Source organism: Ursus americanus, chromosome 21 (assembly GCF_024610735.1).
Source record: "Ursus americanus isolate L20-20 chromosome 21, mUrsAme1.1.p, whole genome shotgun sequence".
NCBI lineage: Eukaryota > Metazoa > Chordata > Mammalia > Carnivora > Ursidae > Ursus > Ursus americanus.
In genome coordinates this window covers 51,097,086-51,119,744 of record NC_142147.1, presented here as the reverse complement: position 1 = coordinate 51,119,744, position 22,659 = coordinate 51,097,086, and the positions used below count along the sequence as shown (strand labels likewise).

The 22,659-nt window shown below is 50.5% G+C and overlaps 2 protein-coding genes across 6 annotated transcripts in view; one reads left to right on the top strand and one right to left on the bottom strand.

Moving 5' to 3' along the window:
- Nucleotides 1-434: 434 nt before the first annotated feature.
- Nucleotides 435-14,201, bottom strand: ZNF473 (zinc finger protein 473). 2 transcript variants are annotated; one of them, XM_087870996.1, is made up of 5 exons: nt 14,085-14,194; nt 11,304-11,511; nt 8,951-9,077; nt 6,756-6,845; nt 435-5,305 (listed from the first exon to the last, which is right to left on the bottom strand). In XM_087870996.1, exons 3-5 carry the CDS (start codon nt 9,048-9,050, stop codon nt 2,838-2,840), a joined length of 2,658 nt encoding a protein of 885 aa, XP_087727122.1. In that variant the 5' UTR covers nt 9,051-9,077; nt 11,304-11,511; nt 14,085-14,194; the 3' UTR covers nt 435-2,837. The 2 variants fall into 2 exon arrangements, with proteins under 2 accessions (XP_087727122.1, XP_045628096.2); XM_045772140.2 differs by lacking the exon at nt 11,304-11,511 and having other exon boundaries at nt 14,085-14,201.
- A 431-nt stretch (nt 14,202-14,632) lies between these two features.
- VRK3 (VRK serine/threonine kinase 3) overlaps nt 14,633-22,659 on the top strand; it is a 32,927-nt gene continuing 24,900 nt past the window's right edge. The window contains exons 1-4 of one of the 4 annotated variants that reach the window (XM_045772207.2): nt 14,633-14,879; nt 16,126-16,188; nt 18,467-18,606; nt 22,368-22,505. In XM_045772207.2, coding sequence (XP_045628163.2) covers nt 18,468-18,606; nt 22,368-22,505 — 277 coding nt within the window. In that variant the 5' untranslated portion in view covers nt 14,633-14,879; nt 16,126-16,188; nt 18,467. Of the gene's footprint in view, nt 14,891-16,125; nt 16,189-18,466; nt 18,607-22,367; nt 22,506-22,659 lie in introns of all 4 variants that reach the window. The other 3 variants (XM_045772205.2, XM_045772203.2, XM_045772206.2) reach the window with 3 other exon arrangements.

Below are 22,659 nucleotides of genomic sequence, written 5' to 3'. Positions count from 1 at the left end.
CTATTATTGCCATAACAACTAGTATCTCGTCAGTAAAGGATAAAGGGGGAGAAAGGAACTAAAATAAACACCGAGTAGAAAATAATATTAATTTCTAGCTACAATGATTATCTGAGCCTGAGGCCTGCTGTGTCTTTACAACCAGAGAGGAGTGAATGACATGCGGTCCATGCTTTCTCCCCAGTCAGGATCACACTAGAATGAAGTGTGGTCTGATGATGGATCTGAGGACCAGCTGAAACTGTGTGGCTCCCCGGTGTCCATGCCCCACCCCCGCTGTGGGACAACGGACATAACCACCCCTCTCATGGGCCAGTTTTCACCATAAGCAGCCCTCCTCCTGCAGAACGTAAGCACTTGGCAGGCATGGGGGCCTCTGCGCGCCCAGCATCTGGCCAGGTACGTGGCACTAGGCCGAAAGAAGCAACCAACGCTTATAGACTCCAAACTTTAATCAGAGAACCAACAGGCACACATGAAGGGCATTTCCGCACTGGCCCACAGCAACACAGGTCAGTAGCTACAGAGACTGCCCCCCACCATGGCTGCCAATCTTCCACAGGGCCTCTGGCCTCTATCTTTGGTGTCAAAACTCTCGTTGAACACACTCATCAGTTTGAGCTCCTGCCTCTGCGCTGCCCCTTTGGTAGAGCTAACAGGCCTGTCTCGCAGACTACACAGCGATTGGAGGGCGGGGACCACGTGCAGGGAGTTTGATGTTTCGTCCATCTGGAAACCAGTATGTTCCCCATTGTGGTGTGGGCCCAGTGGTCAGCCAATCCGTGCCAGTTTCAACAACAAAACCAACCAGAACTCAAGGTGCAAGAGCACAGAGCACATACTCCTCTGCTTTTTTAACACCAAAAACATGAAAGATATCAAAAGTGTTAGGGTCTTCATTAGATTTGGTCTGTGCTTCAGGAAACATGTCACTCGGTCACTCAGTGGGTGAGACACAAAAACCCAGAGCTGAGATGTCATAAGAGGGAGCTGATTGTGTGGTTCCACGAGGTGTCACAGCTGTAGAACAGGCCTGGCCAAGGTTAAGCAGTTGACGTGAGGGCTCCAACAGGAAGGATGGTGTCCTCGCTGGGCTCTCCAGCACTCCCACAGTCCCAGAACTTGCTGACATGAGGGAATGTGGCATTTTAAGATGTCACTTGTAAACAAACGGTACTTCTCTGTGGAAATGGGGCCATCCACTTCCCTTTGATTCCAGAAGTTTCAGGGCAAGGGCAGGGGTTACCGTGTTGGTACTCCCTACCCTGGAGCCTGACAAAGCACCTGGTGGTTGGGTGGCTTGGACAAGAGGTACATGAGGAACATTCTAGCCGTCATTTTTGTATACCACAGTTTCCACCATCAAGCACATCTTCTGTGAACCATGTGGCAATACACAATGCAGCTTTCCCAAATGAATCCCACTGCTTCCAATACCGTTAACTCCCACAGCAAACTGGGCTTCATGCTGTATTACCAACTTTAAATGGGGGGAGGGAATTATGGGAAGAGGTGGCATGTATATGTGGGAGGGTGTCCTTTTGAGTGAGAGGTTTTAGAGGTTAGGAGTGGAAAGTTCTAGCTATTTGGTGTTAGTTTACATGCTCTTCTTGGCTTCTGTGGGTTAATTAAGAAAGTACAACAGAGCAGAGGGAAGGAAAAGGCTAGACTTTTGTTAAAGAAAAGAGCAAGGTGCTGGGTTTTGGGATCCAAATTTAGCCAGGGGCATTTTAGAGAAAACTTTAAAAATGAAAGCTATGTGGGGCACCTGGGTGGCTCAGCCAGTTGAGCATCCAACTCTTGGTTTAGGCTCAGGTTGTGATCTCACAGTTGTGGGATCAAGCCCCGCGTCAGGCTCTGCCCTCAGTGCGGAGTCTGCTTCAGATTCTCTCTTCCTCTACCTCACACTCACTCTCTCAAATACATTAAATCTTCAAAAAAAAAAAAAACTATCAAAAAAAAAAAAAATGAAAGCGATGCAAGGGTGCCTGACTGGCTCAGTCAGAAGAGCATATGACTCTTGGTTTCAGGGTGGTGAGTTCAAGCCCCATGTTGGGTATAGATATTACTTAAAATTAAAATCTTAAAAAAAAAAAAATGAGGCACCTGGGTGGCTCAGTTGGTTAGGCGTCTGCCTTTGGCTCAGGTCATGATCTCAGGGTCCTGGGATCGAGTTCCAGGTCGGGCTTCCTGCTCAACGGGGAGCCTGCTTCTCTCTCCCTCTGCACCTCACCCCTGCTCATGCTCTTTTGCTCAAATAAATAAATAACATTAAAAAAAAATGAAAGCCACCGCATAGTATTAGCAAGAACATTAACTGCAATAAATAGAGGGTTGCTAATTCTTCCCTTCTTTTTAATACATTTGTTGTACCTCATAAGTATTTGTAGCTCACATTTGGTGAGTACTTACTATGTGCTGGGCACTCAATTCAAAGTGCTTCTTTACATCTATTTATTTATCCTCACAACACCCTCTGAGGTAGGTAATTGTCTTGTGCCCATTTTACAGATGAGGATGCTGAGGCCCTAGGAGGTCCCATGACTCTCCCCGGATCAATCAGGTAGTACATGTCAGTGCTGGGATTTAACTCAGCCAACTGCCTTGGGTCTACCTCTGAATTCCCATGTTACACAGCTTCTCAACTACTGTGTTTTCATGAAACCTGTGTACAAATTTTCTAATCACTGTATATGGATAAAGAGATGTATTTATTTGGGGGGAGGGAGCTTACAATGTGATGATTTCAACTTTAGGACTCAGAGGAACCATGTTCAGATGTCCAGGACTTTGCTGCCACCCAGTTGTAGGAAGTATTGCTACTTGTTACTCTCCACTTAACTCCTTGTTACCTGTAAGTGTGAACTTGCTGATGTCTGCTGAGACCTGCAGCAAAGGGCTGATAAGGTTGACGTTGCTAGTTTCTCTTGGGTGTGAACTCTCTGGTGCTGACTGAGATGGGCACTGAGGCGAAAGGCTTTCCCACACACCCTACAGGCATAAGGCTTCTCCCCAGTGTGAACTCTCTCATGCTGCATCAGATTTGCTTTCTGGGCAAAGGCTTTCCCACATTCAGCACAAACGTAAGGCTTTTCTCCAGTGTGAACTCGCTGGTGAACAGAAAGGCACGAGCTCTGGCTGAAGGCTTTCCCGCATTCCTGACAAACATAAGGCTTTTCTCCAGTGTGAATTCTCTGGTGAACAGAAAGGCACGAGCTTTGGCTGAAAGCTTTCCCACATTCCTGACAAACATAAGGCTTTTCTCCGGTGTGAACTCTCTGGTGTTGATTAAGTTGAGCACCCAGGCTGAAGGTTTTCCCACAGTCACTGCATTTATGGGGTTTCTCACCTGTGTGATCTCTCTGATGCCTAGAAAGGCACGAGCTCTGATGGAATGATTTTCCACATTCGTTACACTCAAAGGACTTCTTTCTAGCATGAGCTCTCTGGTGCTGAGTAAGGTAGTTACTGTGGGCAAAGGCTTTGTCACACTTGTTACACTGAAAGATTTTCTCTGCAGTGTGAATTAACCGATGTTCTGAGAGATGTGCACTTTCACTGAAGGTCTTTCCACATTCATTACATTTAAAAGGGTGCTCGCTCTTGTGGACAGATTGATGTTTGGTGAGGGAAGTGCTGTGGATGAAGGCCTTCCCACAGTCCCCACATTCATACCGCCTTGCCCCAGAGTGGATGCTCTGGTGGCGAATGAGCTGTGTACTTTGGCCAAAGGCTTTTCCACACTGCTTACACTCATAGGGCTTCACCCTGGTGTGAACCCTCTCATGCTGAGTCAGGTATTTGCTGCGGCTAAAGGTTTTCTCGCATTTGTTACACTTAAAGTGCTTCTCACCGATCCTGGGTTGCTCTCTCTGCTCTGAGTCCTGAATCGAGATCCTCCCGCTCTCACCAAGTCCTTGTTTCTCTCTGGTGTGAACAGTCTGGTGGCAAGTCAGGGTAGAGCTGCAGATGAAGCGCTCACCACACTCCTGACACTCATAGGGTGTCTCCACACTGTGCATTTTCTGGTGTTGCACGAGGTGTTCATTGTGGCTGAAAGTTTCCTTGCATTTGGCGCAGCTGTAGGGCTTTTCTGTGGCATGGATGGACTGGTGTCGAATCAGGTGGGAGGGCCGGCTGAAACTCTTGATGCATTTGGGACATTTGTAGGGCCGGTAGCCAGTGTGAATCCTCTGATGTTCATTAAGGTGAGTGTTCCGGTAGAAGGCTTTCCCACACTCACTGCATTTGTAAGGCTTCTCTCCACTGTGAACTCTCTGGTGGATCTTTAGGGTGGAGATATTCCTGAAGGGTTTCCCACACTGATCACATTTGTAAGGCTTTTCTCCGGTATGAACAGACTGGTGTTTGATGAGCAGCAAGCCTCGCCTGAAGGCCTTCCCACACTCCTGACACTCGGAGGGAGTGTTCGCAGCATGGATTTTCTGGTGTTGGAGGAGGTATTTACGGAAGTTGAAGGTCGCCTTGCATTTGGCACATTCATAGCATTTCCGGGTGTGGGTCTTCTGATGCTGAGTAAGATGAAAGGTTCGGCTGAAACTCTTGCCACACTCGCTACATCTGTAGGACTGACCCCCTGTGTGGGTTTTCTGATGCTCAGCAGGCGAGGGCTGGTCACCATCTTGATTCTTAGATGGTTTTTCTTCGGTATGACTTTTCTGATGCCACAGGTGGTGTGTTTTCTGACTGAAAGTTGTCCCGTACTTGGTACGCACACAGGATTTGTAGCCTGTGTGAGTCATCGGAGGCACAAAGAGGCAAGAACTCTGGCTGAAACCTTCCTCGTACTCATTATGCACAGTGGGCTTCTCTCTGGTATGAATAATCCAGTGCTGGATAAGGTGGTAACTTTGGCTGAAGCTCTTCCCACATTCACTACATTTATACAGTTTATCTTCCTCCTGGATAGTCTCTTGCTGGCTCTGGTCTAAGTCACAGCCAAAGTCATTCCCACGTTCCGGAGATGTAGCTGGTGCCGGGCTCTTTTCAGGAAGAGCGTGCATCATAGAATCCTCTCCTGTGGAAAGGAGGGACTCAGGACCGAGGTCTCTCTTGAGTTCATGACTCCTGTATTCTGTGGGACTTTCCTTGTTGGTAACAAAGTCAGACCTCAGAAAACTTTCTGGATCTCCTAGGAAACTATCTAACCAACTCTCGTCTACACAGGCTTTCCCCCAACTGGAGTTCCAGAGGCCATCCTTGGAAAATGTCTCCACGATCTCCTGGGAGAGGTCTTCTTCCAAGAAGTCTGGGGCCAGAAGACAGTTCTTGACCTCAGCCGTGTCTGAAAGAGAGGGAAAGTGCAAATGTCTCCCATTCTCTGGGGTAAAAAAGTCAGGAGCTGCAGGGCGAGGACAGACAAGAGGGAGAACGGGTGATGGCTCCTCAGTAAGCCTGTCCCCAAGGCGATGAAGGAGAAGGGGCCAAAGTGGTGACCTGGCTGGAACTGGCATCACAGGAAACAGCCTATTTCCAGGACAGTTAAGTGGGGAACTGGGCAGCCAGAAGGGCTCCACTGGGAAGGGGAGCCTCTCAGCAGATATTCTCTGCCATCGTCCCCTCAGCTATGGCCCACTTCCTGGAGAAGGGCGCCATTTAACAGGAAGAGAGATATAAATGATGATAACACAGTACAGTTATTACCACTGGAGGGCCGATTTGGTTGGTAAAGGCACAGCTACACGTGTTTGGAAACAGCATATGTTGTTGAGGTGGCAGGATCCTGTGCCGGGGCTGGTCACCTACACACAAACACTGGTGCGCTTGACAGGAGGCTACAGAGGGTCCACGTTCATGAGGTCACAAGGGATGAGCCAAGAACAGAACTGCGTCCTGACTGGGTGGTGGAGGCCGAGACTGAGCCATGTGGCCACAGCCCTGTGGTCTCTGATTTGGGGGCCCTTCTCATGTTAATGATCTGACCATGAGAAAAGCCTCCTGTGCCCCAGGCAAGGCCCCTGCTTCTGCCTTTTCCCACTGGGGACACCTCAACCAGGTTAACACCCTCACTGCCTAACCTGCTCCCCCCGGAGAAACCGTGGCCCTCAGGAGAGACCAGAACAAATGTTCTTGGCTGCATTTAGGCCTGGGCTTGAGTTATTCACAGATGCAGCCACCCACTGTGCCCTGTGGGACGCACCTGTACAAAGAGGGGTGGGACAGACTGGGGGTTCGCAGGGCTCAGGGGCACAGGCAGGAAGGTGGACAGACGGACTCAGGGCCCGGAAGGTCACCTCCTGCTCAGCGTGAAAGGACCGAAGAGGAGACCGAGGAAAGGCACCAGAACAGCCACACGCTGAACACTGACGTAGACGGAGACAAGACAGGCTGGCAGAGGGAGGGTCCCAACCCGCCGGGATGAGCAGACAGAAGCCAACACTTGGCAGAGCAACATGCATCAGTCCAGGGTCAAGATGTCTGGATAGGGGCGCCTGGGTGGTACAGCGGTTAAGCGTCTGCCTTCGGCTCAGGGCGTGATCCCGGCGTTAGGGGATCGAGCCCCACATCAGGCTCCTCCGCTATGAGCCTGCTTCTTTCTCTCCCACTCCCCCTGCTTGTGTTCCCTCTCTCACTGGCTGTTTCTATCTCTGTCAAATAAATAAATAAAATCTTTAAAAAAAAAAAAAAAGATGTCTGGATAAACGTTCTGGGTCTGGATGGAACTTCCAGAGACGGATGGCATACAAAGGGCCATGTCCCGCGGGCCCATTGCCCTCCCCTCCCTGCCCACTCACCAGGGCCCGCTGATTCTGGGCTTTCTCTCACCAGCACCTTCGGCTCTTCAGTGCCATCTGGATGGGAGGTCAGTTTGGGTTTGGAGGGGTCTGCAGGCAGAGAAGAGCACTGTCATCAACCAGGACATGGAGGGCCAGCCAGCTGCTTAGTGGGAACCTTCTGGCTTTCCTGCCTAGCCAACGCTTTATTCAGCGTACCACTCCTGAGGGCCAGATGCTGCACTGGGCGACTCTGGGGACACCTGCCCTGCTGGGTTCCCAGTCCAGTGGAGGAGAGGGACCCAGACAGTCACCATCCAGGGCAATCAGCACTGTGACAGCCAGGGCTGGGGAAACAGAGGACCTGCAGCTGCTCTCGAGGAATGACCAGTTTGCCAGGTGGAGAGGCTCGTACTTACACAGCCACCCGTGGCTCAAACATGCACACAGGGAGCCCGCATCACCTGAGGCCTCCGCGGGCCAGGCCTGTGACAGAACATGCCGGTTCCCACGGCCCAGTCGGCCCTGCGCTCTGCCCTCTGCAAACTGCTCAAGGAAGGGAGCAGAGCGGTAATATGGGGGGGGGGGGAGACCAAGCTACAGTGGAGGGAAAGCCCCTTATGGCTTGAAAATGAAAGGCCCGTGAGCCAAGCAATGCAGGCATGTCTAGAAGCTGAAAAGGGGCAAAGTAACCCTCTTCCCTGGAGCCTCCCGAAGGATCGAGCCCTGCACACTCTGAGCTTAGCCCCATCAGACCCGCATCATACTTCCGACCTTCAGAACTGTAAGAATTGTTTTAAGCTGCTGCTTGTGGCATTAGCAAGAGCAGCTAATACGCAGCTTGGATGTGCACACACATGCACAGGGGAGTCGAGGGAAGCGTGCATTTACTGTGGGCCGTGGTTTAAAGATAGAAAAGACACGGAGGTCTGAGCCTCCCCGAAGCTGCTTCTGCAGCAGACATCGAGCAGAGTTTAGAGAAAATCTGCGAGGCTGGCCCTTAGCTGGTGTCTGGGAATCTGGATTTGAGGAGGGTGCCAGCATTCCCAAACCAAGAAGAGGGGCCCCCTGCGCCTTAATGGTCATGCTGAACACCTGCTTTCCTGCTGGGAGTCTAGAATTCTGGTACATTCCAGGCAGACTGCACCTCTGTGACCGGCCCCCAGTAAAAACTACAGGCACTGAGTCTCTTTAACGAGCATCCCTGGTAGACATTTCACACATGTTGTCACTTCGGTATGCATCCTGTGTGACTCCACAGGGAGAGGGCTCTGGAAGCTGGCTCTGGTCTCCCCTTTGCTGCCTGTGCTGGGTCCTTTCTCTGTAATACGTCATGGCTGGAAGTACAACTACATGCTGAGTCCTGCGAGTCCTCCTTGTACACCACCAAACACAGGGTGCTTGCGGGGACCTCAGCATAGCTGGGAAGGTGACTTCCCCTCTGTGGACCTCGATTTCAGAAGGGCCCACCAAACAGGGAGTCAGACTTCCTCGTGGGGTGACCGCAGGACTGAAGGACCGTTCGCAGCACGGTCCCAGTGTGAGACCTGGCTCCTGACGCAGCTGCTCCTGCATTTACTGAGCCGCCGCTCGGTGAGTGCCCAAGGCAGGTACCGTCTGTTCCAGACACAGGGGTTGTACCAGCAAGCAGCCCAGGTGGAAAGCCCCTGCCCTCAGAGGGCGCCCGTCCCAGCCGCAGGAGACAGAGCATCAAAGGAGCAGTTAGCAAGTGCAGGGGTGGTGGGTGAGCAGAGCAGGAGACAGAGGAGGACTGGCTCACAGGCCGTCTTGGGGGCAGGGAGGAGACAAGTCCTCTAGCAGAGGGGAAGGCAGATGCGAGGACTCTGAGTGTCAGCTCTACAGGGACAAAGAGGAAAGTGCTGAGGAGGCCAGAGCTGCAGGCAGGGGCTGATCCGGGTTTCTCACTCCTGACATTTGGGATCAGATAATCCTCAGCTGTAGGGGCTTGTCCTTGCATTCCAGGACGTGTGGCAGCAAGCCTGGGCTCTCCCCACAAGATGCCAGGAGCGCACCCCCGACTCCCAAGTGCTGACAATCAGCAAGGTCACCGGGCATTGCCAATGTCCCCGGAGGTGGGTTTGTGGCCAGAAGTGGCCAGCTGGGCACTGCTGGGCCACGTCATGCTGGTTCTCTGGCGCTCAGGAACCACTGAACAGGGCAGTGACCAGGCCCCCGGGGCTGGAGTGGACACTCACTCAGTAGGAAAAGGTTCTGGTAGTTGTCCAGCGCTGTGTCCCAGAACAGGTCCCCCTGGTCCAGCCCCAGGTGCTCCCAGTCTTCCAAGGTGAAGTCCATGGCTGCATCCCCAAGGGGAACAAATTCCTAAAATGTGACATGCTGTCAGTGACACCGGGACTGGGGTCAGGGTTCAGAGGGGCATGTGACAAGTTAAGGGTCCTGAGATGGGGAGGTTCTCCCCGATGATCAAGGTGGGCCCTGACTGTCATGCCCGATAGCCTTATAAGAGGCAGAAGCGGGGCGCCTGGGTGGCTCAGTCATTAAGCGTCTGCCTTCTGCTCAGGGCATGATCCCAGCGTTCTGGGATTGAGCCCCACATCAGCCTTCTCTTCTGGGAGCCTGGTTCTTCCTCTCCCACTCCCCCTGCTTGTGTTCCCTCTCTCGCTGGCTGTCTCTCTCTGTCTAAATAAATAAATAAAATCTTTGGAAAAAAAAAAAAAGAGGCAGAAGGAGTCAAAGGAGGGAGAAGGCAAGGTGATGACGGAAGCAGAGATCAGAGGGATGTGACCACAAGTCAAGGAACGCAGGCCCCTCTAGAAGCTGCAAGAGGCATGGAAGGGATTCTTCCCAGCAGCCTCCAAAAGGAAGGAGCCCTGCTGACATCCTGACTTCAGATTTCTAGCCTCCAGAACTAAGACAATACATTTCTGCTGTCCAAGGCACTTGGTTACAGCAGCCCTCGCGAACAGATGCGCGCCTACCCCCCAAAAACAGGTGAGCTACACGTGACGGCAGGGACCACAACAGCTGGTGCCCTCCTGTGTAGATACAGCGCCTAGAACAAAGCCTACCCGTAGGAGGCACGTGGGGGCGTGCAGTCCTGGCAGCTGTTTCAGGACAAAGATGGAGCCAAGAGGTAGTGGGGCTGAGAGATAGGGACGATAACTGGGTCTTGGCCACGCTGGGTGAGCTGGTGCATCGAGCCGGCACCCCCGCTGGCCTTTTTGGTTCTGTGCTCCACAGAATCTACTGACTGTTTAAAGAGGTTTGAGTGGGGGGCGCCTGGGTAGCGCAGTCGTTAAGCGTCTGCCTTCGGCTCAGGGCGTGATCCCAGCGTTCTGGGATCGAGCCCTACATCAGGCTCCTCGGCTGGGAGCCTGCTTCTTCCTCTCTCACTCGCCCTGCCTGTGTTCCCTTTCTTGCTGGCTGTGTCTCTGTCAAGTAAATAAATAAAATATTTAAAAAAAAAAAAAAGAGGTTTGAGTGAGTGTTTTCTTAGTTGTAGTTGACACTGTTGCTGTCTATACCCTGTCGGAAGGGATTAGCCAAAGAGGTTTTTGCAGCAGAAGCCAGATTAGAGAGTCCCAAGAAGCGTCCTTCCCCAGACTCCTCAACTTGGCTGGACAGCAGCAGCCCTGGAAATAGTGGTGGAGGGTGTGGGAAGACCCTGGACTTGATCCATGGGGCACTAGGGAGCCACAGAGAGTTTTATACTGGCCAGTGGCACAGTCAGAGCATGCATTCATTCAACAGTCATTTCTCCTGTGTGCCAGACCCATCTGAGGATGCTGGAGGCACAGAGGTGGCAGACCCGGTCCCTGGCCTGGAGGGGACATTCAGGGATGCTGGTAGTGAGTGTAAGGAGATAGGGCTGACAGAGGGGGTATCCAGGGCTGTGGCAAGGAAAGGGCGTAAGAACATTGCCGTGGGGTCAGGGAAAGCTTCCTGGTCGGGTGAGATATTCAAGTTGGGTCATTAAGGACAGGCAGGTATTTACCAGGTAGAGGAAGAACTCCTGTGTACCAGGCCTGTGCTGGTCCCTGGGGGCCAGAGGTAAGACCCAATCAGTACCTGTCCCGAAGGAGCACCTTGTCTGGTGGGGCTGACAGACAGGGGCAGGAACAACCACATCCAGGTGGATCTGCCCTATGGTGCAGGCAGCAGGGGGTGCTATGGGGGAGCAGAGCCGGGAAAAGCTGACTCCCCAGAGAAGGTGGGGGGATTGAGGTGTGTCTTAAAGGCTGTGTAAGACTTACCAGCCAGAGATGGCGGGTAGGGCGTTCTGGTTGAGGGTGGAGCCTGAGCAAAGGCTGGGAATCTGGGAAGTACAGTGTAACATTTTACCCTGAAGCCAAGAAGGGAGTTTCGGTTACTTAGGGAAACAGAGAAGATCAAGCAGGATCGTGCTGAGAAATGTGGAGTTTATGCTATAAGCAGTAAGGATTCCTGGAAGGGTACTGAGCATGGGAGCGACAGCCTAACAAGAGGATCATTTGGGGGCCGCCAGAGGACAATGAACCCAGAATAAAGGTACGCCAGCTGTGCAAGCTCTGGGGATGACTGATTGGGACAGAGGGGCCCTCAACTCACCTCAGTCACGGTCAACTAGGGCCCAGCAGCTGGAGGTCTTGTTTAAGCTCCCTCTCCTTTCCCTCTACGTTCCCCACTGGCAGGGCTGCAGGGGGGACAAGGGAGCTGGGGCAAAGTCTCCCTTCCTCCGAGGGCTGACTCCCTGGCCATGCTGGATGAGCCCCCAAAATGTCCGGAAGTAGGAAGATCAGGCTGAAGGTTAGGCTCCCTGCAGGAATCACAACAATTTTGTATTTATTGAAACTACCCCAGCCCCTCCTTCCCACTGTGCGTCAGAGCCTACAAAGGAACTTCATAACCGTTCTCGGCACTTGTTACAGTCAGTAGCTATATGTTTGGGAGAGGTGCCCAGTAAGGTGGTGGGACCTTCCGCCTGGCTCACTACTGTGTCTCAGGCCCAGCACAGTAGACACTTTTTAAATGTTTGTTGACAGAACACAATGTCTAATTGAACACCTCAGATGACTTCTGGGATTTCTGATTACCATCTCTAGGATCTGAGGCCAGGTGAGTTGGCCTCCAAAACTTGCTATTTCTATAATAGCAAGATTTCTCCAAATTTTTTGTTTTAACCATGACCCACAGTAACAAAAACAATATATACCATTACTACTCATTCACACACATAAGTAAACAAAAGCTTCATGAAATAATACTGAATCTTTCAAAGTAGAATGTACCAGGATCCATTTTCTATTCTAGTCTCTTCTATTTTACTTCTTTTAAAAAAAAAAAAATCATGGCCACTGCCCACTGAGCTATTTTCATGACCCATAAGATACAAAACACTGTACCATAGGGCTTATACTTCGATAGCCACTGTGAATTTCCTAATTGGCACGTATCGATGGAGTGATGAAAACACTCCCTATCACAAAGCAGCAGGATTGACTTAATGACAGGTCCACAGTTCTTAAGCCTCTGGGGCCAGATGTGCTTTGAGGTTCAGAAATTTTCATATTTTTTTTAAAGATTTATTTATTTATTTGACAGAGAGACAGCCAGCGAGAGAGGGAACACAAGCGGGGGGAGTGGGAGAGGAAGAAGCAGGCTCATAGCGGAGGAGCCTGATGTGGGGCTCGATCCCATAACGCCGGGATCACGCCCTGAGCCGAAGGCAGACGCTTAACGACTGTGCCACCCAGGCGCCCCAGAAATTTTCAGATTTTTTAGAAGTTGATACAGCATACATACAATATATTTCATTAAAATCACAGTGCAGTGTGGGACAGGCAGTATTTTGTAAAACGTCGATATTTCTAGAGTGAAAGGTATAAATATTCACTCTAGGTAGGATAATTAAAGGTTATAACTCTAAGCAGTTCCAGTCAGGTCTGGATACCAAATTTATGGAAAAAATGATCTTCGAGGCTTTCCAGAGTTGATCGCAGATAAGGCAATGTGGCAGACTTGTAAGTGCTAACATATACTTGTCACTGATTTTCCTCACATCATGGAGGTTAAGCCTTAACTTGTGAGTATAATTTGGTCCACAGATGTGGGGTTTTGGTGTGTTGTTTTTTTGTTTAGTTGGTTTTTGGTTTTTTTTCCCCACAGTGTTGGCAGATAGGAGGTTTTGAAAGAAAATTATTTTAAGTAGTCTCAAACTTGAAAACTGGGAAATTTCGCTTAAAAATTCTATTTCCAGTTTCCGAAAAATCCTAGATTTGGCCCACTGAGCTGTCAGTTGGTGCCTAATTAAAGCTACCCCCCTTAGATGGGACAAGTGCTCCCTGATGCCCCACAGTCCTCCTCTAGATGTGTTCTCTCCCTTACCTTATTTGCCTGACCCTTATAGACATCTAAATCTGAGACCTCTGTCTACAGTTTTCACATCATTCTGTCCATATCTCATCCACTGAGCCCTGGGACAGAAGAAATGGCGGCCCGTCTGTGAAGCTCAAGGTCATTAAGGCTGTCAGAATAACTTGAGCCAATTACAGGGCTGAAAAATCTTAGGCCCTGGAGTTGGGAAGTCTTACTTCTTCTTAGTGTGGGGCCATGACTAAATCCAGATTATTCACACTCTCTGCGCCTGGTTTCCACATGTACAAAATGGGACAAATGAAACAGATCCACAGTCCCATATCTGTAACTCTAAAAGCCAAAAAAAGCTCTGAAAACCAGAACTTTATTCATAAATTGACGGCAAAACTGAACCCAAATTGTCACAGGCTATGAACAGTGTGAAGATTCACGCCTTTCCCGGCAGAAATAATGGATTTCCAAGAACTGCCCCAGATCCGCTGGGGTGTTGCCTAACTATAAAATATGCAGCCTATTAACTTTCTAAACTCTGAAAAATTGTGATTCCCAAGATGCTGCCAAGGGGGCCAGCCGATAAAAGCCAGGAGCTGCACTTAGCGCTGCTGCGAAGATCACAGGAGGAAATGCGAGAACAGCGCGGCGCCTGGCACACAGGAGGCGCTCAACTGCGAAATACTTCGACCTCCACAAGAACTCCTCCCACTCATTCATTCCTCCAGATCTGCCCCGCTTCAACTTCGGGCAACTCAACCCCTCCTTCGGCCTCAGACTCTACTCAAAAGTAAAATAAAATATAACCGCCCCTCTCAAGGGCTCCGGTGAGGACTGGAAACCGTTTCAGCGAGAGCCTGGCCCAGATCAGGCTCTAAACAGACAGCCTTCAAGACCCCACCTACTGCCCAAGACGGCGCGCCCCTTGCCAAATCGCCTCGTGGCATTCCGTCACCCCTCAGGAAGGACCGAGACCCCAAGCCTCCGGAGTATTCAGCTACCCCAGCCTCGGCGTCTCCTCACCTCAAGACTGCGATCGGCCAGATTAACAGACGCGACTCCCGCCGGCAGGGAGACGCTGACCCAACTCCTCTCACTCGCGCCTCGTAACCACTTCCGGCGCCGCGTGAATTTCCTCAAACTACTCCACCCAGGAGACTCCGCGCCAGCTCGAGGACTCCGTTTCCCAGAAGACTGTGCGGGCTCCTTCCCTTGTCTTCCTATCTTCACCCGCTTCTTCGGCCATAGAGGTTCCGCTGAGCACTCTGGGAAATAGAGTAGAAACAAAATCGGAACCAGGAGGCCTGGCCTGTGGGTATTGTAGTCCAGTTTTTACACCGTCGAACGACAACCTAATCAGCGCCCTCCGGCCTGAAGGCGACAGAGGGTTGCCACGGAAACGCGTTTAGCAGGCAGTTCCTGAAAAGACGCTTGGAAGTAAGGGGCGGAGTCGAGGCGGGAAAAGGATAATATGACCTCTCTCTGATAGGCGGAGAGATGCCTCGTAGTTCATCCCTCCTTACGATTGGCTCCAAGTTTGCACATGCGCAGTAGAACAAGGAGACTTCCAAAAGAGGGTGGAATGGGGACGGGCGATGAGGAAATAATCCCTCCCCCGCACAGCCCGAGGGCCGACTGGAGGTCAGCAGCGCCTGCGCGGGCGCTGTCCTCCCTCCGGGTGGAGGATGCGCGCGCAGCGCTTTCCGCCACCCGGAAGTTTGCGCGGGACAACTAAGAAGGTGAGTCCTACTCTCAGGGAAGGGTCGAAGAATTTGGCCGCAGACGTCTGGCTATCCGTCCCGCTCACAAAGTCCAGAGGTGAGGGGAAGGTGGGACGGAGTAGGAGGAGGTCTCACGATCCACTGACCACAGTGCAGTTGTGGTGCCTGTGACGTCAGCACGATCCTTTGGGGGAGACAGAGCCCCTGGGGGCTGGGGTCTCGAGGAAAGAAACTTCTGGTCGCCGGGATAACCGACCTGCCTTGCGACCCCTGCAAGCCACTGTTGGCTCTTCGTGGTCGGGGCTACGACGGAGGTGGGCTGAGCTAGTGGGGAGCTTGACAGGGCACCTGTCATCCCTGGTCTCTTTGGAGGGGGGGGGGCCTGGGCGAATCTTGGTTATCTAGACACCTGTCCTTCCTGCGGGTAGGTGGAGTCCAGCCTTTAGCTCTTTTGCTGTGCTGTGTCTGAGAACATTCTAGGAGGGATGCAATTTTTTTTTTAAGATTTTATTTATTTGACAGAGAGACAGGCAGCGAGAGAGGGAACACAAGCAGGGGGAGTGGGAGAGGAAGAAGCAGGCTCCCAGCAGAGCAGGGAGCCCAATGCGGGGCTCCATCCCAGGACCCTGGGATGCCCAACGACTGAGCCACCCAGGCGCCCCGAGGGACGCAATTCTTAACACATAGCAGATGTTCAGTAAATATTTGTTGAATAAATAAAATAAATGGGTGAATGGTTGATAAAGAATCCTGAGTGTTGGAGCCTTGGGTTTAAGTCCTAGCCATGTGACCTTGAACAGGTGACTTCACTTTGAGACTTCCTTCTTCCATCGTATTTCTTGAGCGTTGACTATAGCACTACCTTCATCTGACCTATTAAACAGTTGCTCATTTGTTCTTTTTTTTTTAAGATTTTATTTATTTGTTGGACAGAGAGAGACACAGCCAGCGAGAGAGGGAATACAAGCAGGGGGTGTGGGAGAGGAAGAAGCAGGCTCCTAGCAGAGGAGCCTGATGTGGGGCTCGATCCCAGAATGCTGGGATCACGCCCTGAGCCGAAGGCAGACGCTTAACGACTGCGCCACCTAGGCGCCCCTGCTCATTTGTTTATCAATTTCCTCTTCTGCCACTAGAATATGAGCTTTCTCTGGTCAAGAGCCTGTTTGTTGCCTTCGCTGCTGTATCCCGAGTGGATAGCACATATCAGGAGTTCAGTGAATGATTAATGAATGGATGAACTTAGCACATGCTGGCTATGTCACCAATGATCGATAAACACCATTATCTTCCACTTATATGTGAAGTGGGCCTGAGTCAACCTCTCCATTTTTATTCACTTACAGGATACTGTTAAGATGGAGTTGCCAGCCCAGTGAATCTGAGGGCCAGACCGTGATCCCATAAAGGTACCATCCCCTCAGGGACATGCCCCTTAAGGACTTTCCCCCACCCACATCCTGCTCCTGTTCCATCTTCTCTATGTTGCTGCTCTCAGACTTCACTCCCAGGAGGAAGGTTATCATGGGCATGCCAGGGTCACTGAGTTAAACTCTTGCCCCATCCTAGAAGCCGTCTTTAGCCAAGGCACTTGGCACTGGGGAAAATTCCACATAAAGCAAAGCCACTTAAAACAGCCATGAAGTTTCATATTTTTTTTTAATTTTTATTTATTTATTTATTTGAGAGGGAGAGAGAACACAAGCAAGGGTAAGGGGCAGAGGGAGAGGAAAAAGCAGACTCCCCGCCGAGTAGGGAGCCCGTTGTGAGGCTCGATCCCAGGACCCTGAGATCATGACCTGAGCCAAAGGCAGACGCTTAACTGACTGAGCCACCCGGGCACCCTGGATTTTCATATTTCTATTTACATAAGTAACCTAGCAAAGTCTCAGTACGCTAGCCAGATGAGGCTAGACTATGCTGCAGTAGAAGCAACCCCCAAATCTCAGTGGCTTAACCCAAATACAAGTTTCTCACTAAAACAAGGTCTAGAACAACTCTTCAAGGTAGCCATCCTCTAGGCAATTTTGATCTTGTGGCTCCAACATCAACACAAGGGCTTCAGGTTTGTTGTGGCCAAAAGGGAGAAGGGAGAAGTGGAGTGACTCCTGTGGCTTAACAAAAATACTCACCAGTATTTGTACCTTCGAGAAAATAGAGATGTCCGTTTAAATGGCATGACTAGGACAGTAAATTATTAAGTGACACAACCAGTCAGAATTACAGGTTTCTTCGAGGCTGAAGGATACTTGGCTGCAGTCTTTGCCGTCTGATGTTATACACCACTCCTTTGTGTGAAATGAAGGAAGGGCCATTTTCTCCCACAGTGTGGTTTCTGCTCTTCTGCAGACCAAGGGGAAGAGGAACCCTTGTCTCCTCTGGCTGATCTTTCTTTCGTTCACTGTTTGGATCGCCTGGGGCTTTCAAGGGCAAGCACTAGAATTCCATAAGTCACGACCAAGAGGAAATGGGGAGGCCTGCGAGGCTCAGGACTTACGGACAGAGAGTGGGAAAAATAGAAACATTAACAACTGGAATATAATTTGGATACAGACCATGGTACGGTAATAGCAACCACTAACATAAAAGGCTTTCCGTGGGCCAGGCCCTGTTCTTGGGGGGGTAGGTGAAGGGCTGGATCTCAGGACCCTGAGATCATGACCTGAGCCAAAACCAAAAGTCAGACGTTTAACTGAGCCCCCCCAGGTGCCCCATCTCATACCTTGATCTCAGACTTCTAGCCTCCAAAATTCTGAGAAAATTCATTCCTGTCATTGAAGCCACCCCTCGGGTGGTGTTTAGGGACAGCAGTCCCAGCAAATAAATACTCCTGTCCTGTCCTCATTTGTAATGGGCTCTATGTGTAACGTTCGTTTTGATTTTTACAAGTGTTAGGGAATATTCCAGAGACACACAAGACCTAGAGGATAATGTGGTGAACTGTGTCTCACTAAGTACGTCAGGATAAGACGGGCTGTAGAGCCATAACAAACTCCGAAGTCCCGGTGGCTTCATGCAGCGTAGGTTTATTTACTGATCGTGAGATTCCAGTGTGCACCAGGCTGCCCTCCTCCATCTTGCAGCTCCGCCACCCGGACTACATGGCCTCCAGCGGCCTCTGTGCTGCGGCTGGGCGAGGGAGGAGGCCCTCCCTCTCTTACCTGCCTCGGCGGGGAAGTGACTTCCGCTCTCACGCCATTGGCCAGAACTAGTCACGTGGCCCCAATCTAACTGCGGGGTGGGGCCTGGGACGTGTAGGGGAGCATGAGGCTAATTGGTGAGCATCCGCAGTCTCTCCCATCCCTGTCATGTGTCTCAAGAAATGAACATCACAGATCATGGCAGAAGACCCTCCATGCTCGCATGACTGGAGCAGATCTCCTGCATAACTTCCGTGGACTCCGAGGCATTCCTGTGTCTCCCGTGAAAGCTGCAGTTTCACATTGCATTTTTCTGCTTTTTACCCGCCCTGGGCCACAAGGGAGAGATGCGTGGGTAGAGGCTGGATGCAGTGGGCAGGAATTCATTTCAGAAGTGGCCACTTCCTGAGAGAGTCTGTTCCAGCGGGATAAGTTTTCTTCCTTTTGAATTCCCGTCACCATGGGGAGTTCAGATGATGACTCACTGGTGGTGCATTCAGTTTCGGTTTCAGCTTCCTGTTCCCTCCCTCCACCTCTTGTTTTCTAGCATGATCACCTTCTGTCCAGACTGTGGCAAAAGTATCAAAGCAGCGTTCAAATTCTGCCCCTACTGCGGAAAACCTTTGTCTGCAGAGGAGCATGAAGGGTTCCAGACCTTTGTCAGACCAATTAGGTCATCCTTCCGAGGTAAGAACCAGGCCTCTGGGGAATGATGCGTGCATGCGTGCATTTGGGGAGGGAGGACGGTCTGCTTGGCAGCCTGTCTGACCCTGAATTGATCCTGGAGTTGCCCAGGATTCAGGGTCTGTCTACACTCAGTTTCTTGGCATCTGATCGGCCTCATGGCTTTATAGCTGACAGCTCATACATTTCTGTCTCCAGCCTGGACTCCCCCCTGAAATTCAGATTCATGTGTGTATATCAGACTGCCTGCAACACCTGTTGTGTGTCCCATACGCATCTCCACACATGTCCAGAGCTGAGCTGACGTGACTGCCGCCTGCCCATCTGTCCCTTCCATAGACTTCCCATCATGGTATAAACAGCAACCATGTTAATCGAGTTTCTCAGACCAGACCCTGCAGTCATCTTCCTTCAGCCCTCTTCTCTCCCGCCCCACAACTTCAGCCCTCCGGCAAATCTTGTCTGCTCTCCATTCAAAATCAGTGCCTAATCAGCCCATTTTTGCCACGTCCTGGGCCACCTCCCTCCCCTTTCACTGCTGTCTTGCTTGGCACCCAAGACCTGGCAGAGTTGGGTGCTGAGAAACTCACCAGTTGACTGACTGAATGAATGGAATAGCAGCAGAGGTCCTGGCCAATAGGAAGCCCAACCACAGATGCTGCATTGATAAATCAAAGCAAGTTCACTTGTCTTGAAGGACACAGAAGGTAGGAGGCATACGTGACATTCATTTTATCATTTGAGATTGCACTTGGCTGCAAGCAGCAGAAAGATGCTTCCCCAAGAGTTTTGAAAAAAATGAGTGGGTTTATTTTTTCATACTAAAAAAGTCTGCAGGGGCCAGTCCAGTGGAGGAATGGTGTTCCCATAATGCCATAAGAGACCCAGGCTCCTGTTTTTCTGCTCGGCCATCCTGAGCAGATGGGTTCCCCCCATGTTTATTGACTTGAGTTTTCAAAATGGCTCTTCATCTCCAATATTGTGTCTGGGTTCTAGATTAGATCCCAACAGTATTTACCTTCACCTGAGTTCAGAGCCTGAGGATTTCCTTTTTTTACGATTTATTGATTTATTTCAGAGAGAGAGAGTGCACGCCAGCATGAGCAAGAGGGGCAGAGGGAGAGAGAGAATCTCAAGCAGACTCTGTGCTGTGCATGGAGCCCAATATGGTGCTCGATCTCACGACTCTGAGATCATGACCTGAGCCGAAACCAAGAGTCGGATGCTTAACCAGCTGTGCCACCCAGGCGCCCCTAGAGCCTCAGTTTTAACCACAGTCTTCTCTAATGCCAACCTAGGACTCAGTTCATTATTCATTCACCCAGTCATCAAGCAACAAATATACATGGACCGCCTCCTGTGTACTTAGGTGCTGTCTGTCCCAGGGAGGTGGTAACACAGATGACACGTACCTGGTTTCTGGTTTTGCAGAGCTTTTGGAAGCCAGTAGGGCGAACAGACATTGAAGAAGCAATTATCAGGAGAACGTATAACAAAAGGGAAATGGATGGAGCATGGAACCCACATAAGGGAGCTTTGTTTCTGGGGGAATCGAGGAAGGCCTCCCTCAACGGGTAACATTTGAGCCAAGCCCGAGGGATGATAAAAGTTAGCTAAGTGAAGAGTGGGGTGAGGGAGGTGAGGGAGGCACAAGAGTTCCAGGCATTAAGGCATGGTTAAGGGAAAGGCTGTGCGGTGAGAGGAGGAGCCATGCATGTAGGAAAAATAAAGATGGACATCTTGACTGGGGGCAGACATGCAGGGCTGTGTAGACCATGAGTAAGGAGTTTAGTATTCGCTGATGTAGTGGGGAGCTGTGGAGGGTTTCTACCAAGTGGGAGACGTAGTATGATTTGCATTTTGAAAAGACCTCTCTGGAAAGTGGAAAGTGGGGGTGCCTGGGTGGCTCAGTCAGTTAAGCATCCGACTCTTGATTTTGGCTAATGTCATGATCTTAGGGTCGTGAGATGGAGCCCCGTGTCGGGCTCCATACTATGTGTGGAGCCTGCTTGAGATTCTCTGTCTCCCTCTCGTTCCCCCTACTCGAACTCGCATGCTCTCTTTCTCTCTAAAAAAAAAAAAAGAGAGAAAGTGGAAATTGGATTGGAGGTATGAAAAACAGTTAGGAGGCCATTCATTCCAGCAGTCCAGGAACCAGCCATGCTAGTTAAGTTAGTGGCAACTGAAAGACTTCTGTTTTTAGTAATATGGCAGACTAAATGATCAGCAAAAGCCCCTTATGGTTCAGCACACCACAAAATACTGGATAAGATATCAAAAATGTCTATTTTGAAAAGCAGGGCTGAATGGGCCCTATCACTCAGTGAGTGAATTCCAAGGAACTGAGAAACAATAAGAAAACACAGACCCACGGGGCTGAGCATGTGCTGTGGATGGTCGTGGTTCTGGGCTGTTTGCTGGGCCCTGGTGGTTTTAAGCCTGGGTTTTAATGGAGTATAAGAGACAAAGCTTAGGGCCTGAGCAGTGCAAGAGGTGAGACTGGAAAACTTAAAGTCCGGGACTCCTCGGTGGGTAAACTAGAACAAAAAAAAAAAAAGTTCCACGGAGAAAGTTGGTGAAGACATTTGTCTGTCTCAGCCTTGGTTGTGGGTGAAAGATGAAACAGTGTCCTCTCTGAGAATTCCTAAACAAGAACTCACATCCTCACCAGTTTGGGGCCAGAATTTGTACTGGTCTGTGGAGCCCCCAGAAAAACCTAAGCGGGAAAGTTAGTGTAAGAGCAATGAGGTGTGGGTGCCCCTCCCCAACAGAGGCAGAACTTCTCTCGGGGAACACCCTTTAAAGACAGACCTTAGAGGGGTGCTTGGGTGGCTCAGTCAGTTAAACATCCGACTCTTGATTTCAGTTCAGGTCATGATCTCAGGGTCTGAGACTGAGCCCCAGATCGCATTGGGCTCTGTGCTGGGTGTGGAGCCTGCTTAAGATTCTCTCCCTCTGCCTCTGCCTTAGAGAATTCCCTCAGGACCAGGAGCTCCCAGTCAATCAAAAGACACCAGGAAGGACACCTGAGTGGCTCAGTTGGTTGGGCATGTGCCTTCAGCAGGTCATGATCCCAGGGTCCTGGGATCAAGCCCCACATGGGCTCTCTGCTCTCTGCTTAGTGGAAAACCTGCTTCTCCCTTGCCCGCTGCCACTTGTCCTCTCTTGCTTGCTCACTCTCTCTCAAATGAATAAATAAAATCTTAAAAAAAAAAAAAAAAAACAGGGAAAGGCCAGTGTCAGCACAAACAACAAATTACAGAATCACACCCACAATGACCAGAGACCTCAGAATTTATGGATGAGAATAATCTGAAACACACTTAACATATTTAAAGAAATAAAAGAAGAAATTCAAAATATAGTGAAAAAGCAGGAATTAGTGAGAACTGAAAAGGAACCAAATCAAAGCTACAATGATCAAAACAAACATCATCGTGGCAACCAGAAACTTGCTGGATGGTTTAACTGCTGACCAGACACAGCTGAAGGGAGCATTAGTGAATTGGAAGATAGGTTTGAAGAAATTGCCTAGAAGAGAGCAGAACGACAAAGCAATAGACACACAAAAGACACCAAGACCCAAGGAGGAAAATAAATGAAGGGTCAGTTTGCTTAGATATTTAGGTGACAGGAGAAGCAAGGCTTGGCTCCGGGGATCGGAGGGAAGAGAGTGGTCGAATGTGCCCTCAGGGTTCCTGGTTTAAGGGTTCCTGGAAAACGCCTTTGTAATCCCAGTCTGCATCCGATCTCCCTTCCTCCAGGCTCAAGGAGACAGAGCAACACCAGTCCTGAGATCCCTTCCAAGAAAGTGAAGTGGTCTGGCTCTGTCACCTCCCCCTCATCCTCCCTTTGGTTGGATGGTGACAGTTCTGGGTCTGAAGATACCATGAGATCCAAAGGTGAGAGTTGGGGTCAATCTGGCCTGACTCAGTGGGGAAAAGGCAGGTCATCGGACAGAGTTTGGGGCTTTGTTCCCCTGCTCAGGTGTCCCCTACCCTGCCTGGACCCTCATCCTTTCTGCCTCAGTTGCTGGACTGAGAGTCCTGCGTGGGC